Source organism: Gekko japonicus, unplaced genomic scaffold (genome assembly GCF_001447785.1).
Source record: "Gekko japonicus isolate JY-2015 unplaced genomic scaffold, Gekko_japonicus_V1.1 scaffold946, whole genome shotgun sequence".
In the NCBI taxonomy this organism is placed as follows: Eukaryota; Metazoa; Chordata; class Lepidosauria; order Squamata; family Gekkonidae; genus Gekko; species Gekko japonicus.
The window spans coordinates 78,162-85,563 of record NW_015162506.1 but is presented as its reverse complement, the minus strand read 5'-3'; the positions used below and the strand labels follow the sequence as shown (position 1 = coordinate 85,563).

The 7,402-nt window shown below is 48.9% G+C and overlaps 1 protein-coding gene across 1 annotated transcript in view; it reads left to right on the top strand.

Moving 5' to 3' along the window:
- Nucleotides 1-434: 434 nt before the first annotated feature.
- Nucleotides 435-7,402, top strand: part of LOC107106048 (alpha-2-macroglobulin-like protein 1) — a gene marked incomplete at its 3' end in the record, with an annotated part of 61,975 nt that continues 55,007 nt past the window's right edge. The window contains exons 1-2 of the mRNA XM_015406132.1: nt 435-673; nt 6,753-6,870. Coding sequence (XP_015261618.1) covers nt 435-673; nt 6,753-6,870 — 357 coding nt within the window. The remainder of the gene's footprint in view (nt 674-6,752; nt 6,871-7,402) is intronic.

Sequence of the window (7,402 nt, the reverse complement as noted above, 5' to 3'; positions counted from 1 at the left end):
TTAGCTTTTGTGAATCAGTGCTCTGAAGAAGCAATCAGTGACTGACAAAAGCTCACACCCTGCCACAAATTTTGTTAGTCTTTAAGGTGCTACTGGACTCTTGCTCTTTCTACTGCTACGGGCAGACTGGCACAGCTACCCATCTTGATCTGTCTCCTAAATAAGCAGACTGTGATTTGCATTCAACAGTCATTCAGGCAACGTTTTTTAAAATATTTAAGCCTTCATAAGGGAAAAACACTGATAAGTCATTCCTTCTTCCTGGAAACCAAGATAGGCAGGTAGATCTGGGGAAAAGAGTCAGAAATGGTATGTGGCGGCGGCATGGAGACGGCGCAGACGGCAGCAGAGAGAGAACATCAGCGGCGGTGGAGCAATGATGGTGGAACTCGGTGGAGCAACCCCTGGTGGCCAGCAAGAACATAGTGCGGCCGATGACGACTAAAGGCGGAGACTGGAGGCGAGCAATGGAGTGTATGTGGGGCGCGGCAGAGCCTTGCTGGACGGAGCCGACGCCGGAAGCAAACACAAAGCGTGCGCCTGCGCAGTCCTACCGACAGCCGTCCAAGGGGAGCCCTGGAGACTGCCGCCAAGAAAAACATCAGAGCCTGCCAAAAAAAGAAGAAACCGAGCAGAGCCAGAACAACAACAAGGATCCACCACCTGGGTGCCGGTAGGATGTCCCCCTCCCAGGAAAACATGTGGCCCAAGTTAGGGTTCAGCGTTACTAGAACGCACCATGTAAAAACCGCCCAGAGACCCTTCGGGGTTAGGGCAGTATAGCAAGTCTAAAGTATAAATAAAATAAATAAATAAAAAGGGTCTGTTTGGGGAATTACATTCAGCTGTGGAATTTCCTAGGTGGGGCGTCTCAGAGTTCGCTGGATTCTGGGGGATTCCTACTTGCATTGACTGCCTGGGTTGCTGGGGGGGGGATATCACTGCCTTGGTCTATATCTGATCTCTAATCCTTCTCAATACACAGAAGTGAGAACAATCTGATTTTCACGCAGGCACTGAATGATGTTTCAGCCGTCTCCCCTGTGAAAGAAACCAATTCTTGCCTGCATTGTCCAACGCAACATCTGAAACTCATCTCGTGCAGGATTTCTATTCCTCCTTTCAAAAACGAAAACAGCAGAGGGGAAAGGAAGCCTACGAAGCCATTTAAATGGATCCTGATGTAACAGTAACAGCTACGAGATCCAATTTTTAAAATGCAGGTGTGGGGCAAAAAAAGAAATATCATCTACCAGGTGTGACATTAGGAAGGCTGACCTCCCTCGCCCCAGCAGTATTTCATGTGCTCAAGCTTCAGATGTGCAAAAGCAAATATTACACCATGCTCCCCAGCGGGTACTGGTGTAAATGAGTGTGTGTGCTCCAGAATCATGTTCGTGGCATATGGATATTAAGAACAGCTGGTGGATCAGACCAGTGGTCCATCTAGTGCAGCCTCCTAACTCACACAGTGGCCAACCAGTTCCTCTGGACAGCCAACAACAGGGCATACAGAGACTGAGGCCTTCCTCTCATGTTACCTCCTGGCTCTGAGATTCAAAGGTTTAGTGTCTCTGAATGTGGAGGTTCCCCTCAGAGACCATGGCCAGTAGCCCCCATGAATCTATCTAATCCCCTTTTAAAGCCATCCATGTTTTTGAGCTTCAGGGGATGGAGTGGTGGCTGACCTTGTTGGGCTCTGCAGTCAGCCCATGTGAGCTGAGAGTCTCTGAAGCTCACAGTGACTGTGCATTGTAATGCAGCACAAGTGCACAGTGGGGAATGCTGTTTCGCTCACCCACCAAGTTTATTCTTCTCAATGGGTAGCTGCTGTTAAGCTTCGAACATAAGAACATAAGAGAAGCCAATGTTGGATCAGGCCAATGGCCCATCTATTCCAACACTCTGTCACACATTGGCCAAAAACACCAGGTGCCATCAGGAGGTCCAGCAGTGGGGCCTTAGAATGCAGCTTGAAGACCATTGCTCTAGACCAGTGGTACTCAATCCATGCCTTGCAGAGAACCTAGGATTGCCAACCACCAGATGGGGCCTGGAGATCTCCTGGAATTGCAACAGATCTCCAGATGAGAGAGATCAATTCCCCTGGAGGAAATGGCTACTTTAGAGGGTGGACTCTATGGGCATTAGACCCTGCTGAGGCCCCTCCCCCCCCATCCCTCTCCAGAGGTGTCTCAACCTGGAGCTGGCAGCCCTAGGCGAGCCATATCTGCAATTACCCTTGAGCAAAAGAGCCGTGTTTACTTCCACCCCTGGCATGAGGCCCATACCTCAGGGACGCTTGCAGCTTACTCATTTCTCCAGCAGCAGCTGTTTCAAAGTAGGAACTTGTTAGGGATTTCAGTGTCAAATGCAGATTCAATAAATGCAGCTGAACACTTATGTTAGCTTTTAAACAAGAAAGTTTACTTTACTAATGAGGGGAGGGTCCCTGGGAAACACTACAGACAAAACAAAGGACTAACGTCCCCTCTGACTGTACTAACCTACTTCCTTGACTCTCTAAAGTTTAAGCCACATGTGCTAGCCCCAGGCAAGGGTCAGAGCAAAGAGCAATAAACATTTGAAGCCTCCACCCCCGGGACATCTTCTGATCAATGCTCCCTCTACCCTGCGGAGTCTTGTGAGCGAAAATTCTACTTTGTGAGCTTCTGGCATTAAAGTGGTGAGCGAGCGATTGTGATTCGGCTGCTGCATAAATCGGTTTGCTCTGGAGCCGTCCTCCCCGAGCGAAGACAAGAATGTCTGAGCCAGAGGCTAAAAATCTGTGAGCTAGCTCACGCCAACTCAGCTTAGAGGGAACACTGCTTCTGATCTATTGAATGCCCAATTGGAGAAACCGAAACCTAACTAATTATGCATTTTAACACCTTGCTCTATGGTCTGCTATTGGGGTCTGTCATGACCCCAGAGGGGTCTTTGGGTTTTGCCGCCACCACTCTGGACTTCAGGTCCCCTGAGAAGGCCCAGAGTACCCTCCTCCCAGGCCCCTCCAACATGCCCCTTTTCAGCCGAGACCACACAGGCGTGATTGACCCAGGCAGAGAAAATAATTACACAAAAAGGGTTTATTAAAACAACAGTGGGGCAGGAAAAAACAAGACACGGCAAAGGTGCTTAAAAAGGGTATAACGGTGTGAAAGGAAACATAAACATAACCTAACGAAGCTGTCTATTACTCCAGGCCCACAGCCTGCCTGCCTGCCTAACACTCACGCTGAGGGATCCTTTCCTCGCAGACCAACCTGTCTTCTCACTAAGATCAGGTTGCAGAGAGACGAAGGACGGAGGGATCTTCCTCTTCCCAGCCCAGCCTATCTTCTCACTAAGATCAGGCCGCGGAGAGAGACGAAAGACACCCTTTTCCCTCAGCGAACAGCTCAGATTCCTTCTCCCACCAGACTATCACAGTCTCCTCCCAGACTGTCTTCCCAACCGACTCCAACGGTCTCTTTAGAATCTTCTCTCTGACTCTCCCAAGGCCTTCTGGGAGTTGTAGGCCTAGCCGCCTCCTACTGCCACCCAGGCCTCTTAGGCTGGCTAGGCCGTACTGGCACAGGCCAGACCATGACAGGGTCTCTCACTAACAGCTAGGATTCAAGCATGCACAAACATATTCTTCCACGACTTCAGGGAGAGAACTCGCCAGCTCCAGCAGAACTACCTGATAATCACAAACTCCCCTGAGCAAATGCCTTGCCCACTTCCTCGAAACACGAAGCGGCGCCACATTTGTTGAGAGCGCTCAGAAGAGCCATCAGCGGCTCCTGAGCCACTAGCATTGCCCTAGACCAGTGTTTCCCAAACTGTGGGTCGGGACCCAAAAGTGGGTCACAAAGCTGCTGGAAGTGGGTTGAAGCCCAGCCCTCCCAAATCACCACCCCTGCCCTTTCCGTTGCTCTCTTTCGTGCCCTGACCTGGACAGTACAGGCAAGCCCGTTCTCGTCAGATCTCGGAAGCGAAGCAGGGTCGACTCTGGCAAGTCCTTGGATGGGAGACCTCCTTGGAATACCAGCAGTCAGGAGGCGGGGGCAGGCTTTATTCAGCCATCTCTTGAATATCCTCCAGGCCCCCAGTAGGGACCAGTCACCAGAGGTCGCCGTGACTTCCAGGTGCACACACATGCACATATGAAAACTACATTGCTCTCTTTTGTATTTTGGAAACCAAGATCTGATCCTGGAAACCTATCTTCCATCTCATGGATTAGTTAAGTTTTTTCCTTCTTCACTAAATATACATATTGATCAACTAAAACGTGTCCTGATGGTGACCAGAGTGAGTTTCGTTGAATCTTTGGAGGGATAAAATCATGGGATAAAAGGACAAGTCCTTTTATGGATCAAAAACTGGCTAATTAATAGAAATGGGCAGTTTTCTCAGTGGAGGGTGGTAAGCAGTGGGGTACCGCAGGGATCAGTACTTGGTCCAATGATTTTTTAACATGTTCATTAATGATTTGGAGTTGGGAGTAAGCAGTGAAGTGGCTAAATTTGCGGATGATACGAAGTTGTTCAGGGTGGTGAAAACCAGTGAGGATTGTGAGGCACTCCAAAGGGATCTGTCAAGGATGGACAAATGGGCCTCAACATGGCAAATGGGGTTCAATGTGGCCAAGTGTAAGGTGATGCACATTGGAGCCAAAAATCCTAAATATAAATACACATTGATGGGGTCTGAACTGGCAGAGACTGATCAAGAGAGAGATCTTGGAGTTGTAGTACATAACTCATTGAAAATGTCGAGACAGTGTGTGACTGCAATAAAAAAGGCCAATGCTATGCTGGGGATTATTAGGAAGGGTATTGAAAACAGATTAGCCAATATCATAATGCCCCTATATAAATCAATGGTGTGACCTCATTTGGAATACTGTGTGCAGTTCTGGTCACCACACCTTAAAAAGAATATTATAGCTTTGGAAAAAGTGCAGAAAAGGGCAACTCGAATGATAAAAGGGTTGGAACACTTTCCCTATGAGGAAAGGTTAAAGCGCTTAGGGCTCTTTAGCTTGGAGAAATGATGACTGAGGGGTGACGATTGAGGTTTATAAGATTATGCATGGGATAGAGCAGGTATAGAAAGAGGTACTTTTCTCCTTTTCTCACAATACAAGAACTCGTGGGCACTCAATGAAATTGCTGAGCGGTTGGGTTAGAATGGATAAAAGAAAGTACTTCTTCATCCAAAGAGTGATTAACACATGGAATTCACTGCCACAGGAGGGGGTGGCGGCTACAAGCATGGAAATTAAAAGGGAATTAGATAAGCATATGGAACAGAGGTCCATCAGTGGCTATTAGCCACAAGGTATAGATAAGGGCTCTGGGGCAAGTGATGCTCTGTCTTCTTGGTGGTTGGGGGGGGGGTCAACAGTGGGAGGGCTTCTAATGTCCCGGCCCCACTGGTGGACCTCCTGATGGCACCTGGTATTTTCGACTACTATCTGACAGAGTGTTGGGCGGGATGGAACTTTGGCCTGATCCAACATTGGCGTCTCTTATGTTCTTATGGGTGTGTGTGTAGAAGTAGTCATGGAAGAAGGAGAGGGTGGCCAAAGGCTGGAATTTAACCTCCATTTGCAACAGTTGTGTATGTCGAAACAATGCTCCCTCTAAGCTCTGGAGTCTGTGAGCAAAAATTATACTTTGTGAGCTCCTGGCATTAAAGTGGTGAGCGAGTGATTTCACTAATGTATAAATTAGTTTGCTCTGGAGCCCTCCTTCCTGAGCTGAGAAAATAACGTATGAGCTGGAGGCTAAAAAACTGTGAGCTAGCTCACACTAACTCAGCTTAGAGGGAACACTGCCTGCGATGCTTCCTCTTAGCTGTGGGGTCTTGTGAGCAAAATTCTACTTTGTGAGCTCCTGGCATTAAAGTGTGAGCGAGCGATTTGGCTAGTGCATAAATTAGTTTGTTCTGGAGCCATCCTCCCTGAACGAAGACAAAAATGTATGAGCTGGAGGCTAAAAAACTGTGAGCTAGCTCACACTAACTCAGCTTAGAGGGAACACTGCCTGTGATGCTCCCTCTTAGCTGTGCGGTCTTGTGAGCAAAAATTCTACTTTGTGAGCTCCTGGCATTAAAGTTGTGAGCGAGCGATTTGGCTGCTGCATAAATTAGTTTGTTCTGGAGCCATCCTCCCTGAACGAAGACAAAAATGTATGAGCTGGAGGCTAAAAATCTGTGAGCTAGCTCACACTAACTCAGCTTAGAGGGAACACTGCCTGTGATGCTCCCTCTTAGCTGTGCGGTCTTGTGAGCAAAATTCTACTTTGTGAGCTCCTGGCATTAAAGTTGTGAGCGAGCGATTTGGCTGCTGCATAAATTAGTTTACTCTGGAGCCATCCTTCCTGAGCTAAGAAAATAATGTATGAGATGGAGACTAAAAAACTGTGAGCTAGCTCACACTAACTCAGCTTAGAGGGAACACTGGTTGGAATGCGACTTGCTTGGGGGTTCATAGTGGGAACAGTTAAAGGGGCCCCTTTGTGCAATTTTTGTTGGTTTCTCAAAAAAAACATCTGGTTAGGCATTGTTCATGGAATGCTGAGCTAGTTGATGCCGAGGTCACAGTTTGCCTAGGGCGCCAAAAAACCTTGGGCGAGCCTTGGAACGGTCACCATGCAAAGTAAATTTGGACATGTGGGCCACCATACCAGAAGGGATGGGAACCAATGCTCGAGAATAAAGCCTGCTTGCGCCCCCCCCCCCAATATTTCTGCCCACAGGTACACCTATGGGAAACCTGCCCATGGAAAAGTAGACCTCAAGTTAAGCAGGAGTCCATCATTCCATGAATACATGAGTGGAAAGCTGACAGAAATTGGAATGGAGCACACGGGCCAGGTGAGCTCGCCAGGAAGGGATTTTCTTGGGAGGAAAGGGAGGGTGGGCTGAGTTGTCTGCACCTGGTCCTGTTGCCCTCACCCGTTGTGTCTGTCAGAAGTGAAATAAAGGTCAATGGGAATGAGAAGATCAGGGCTATTTTGGGGCAGGAACGCACAGGAACAGCATTCCGCCCTATCTTCCACCCCAGCATGGGACTTTGGGGAATGTTCCTGGAGGGGGCGGGGCATCCCCAACATAATGACGTCACATTGGGGATGTCCCTGCCCGCCCGGGGCGCCGGCTCCCTGCAGTTAAAGGGGCCCCTTTAACTGCAGGGAGCCGGCGCCCCGGGCGGGCAGGGACATCCCCAATGTGACGTCATTATGTTGGGGATGCCCCGCCCCCTCCAGGAACATTCCCCAAAGTCCCACGCTGGGGTGGAAAATAGGGCGGAATGCTGTTCCTGTGCGTTCCTGCCCCAAAATAGCCCTGATCTCATTCCCATTGACCTTAATTTCACTTCTGACAGACACAACGGGTGAGGGCAACA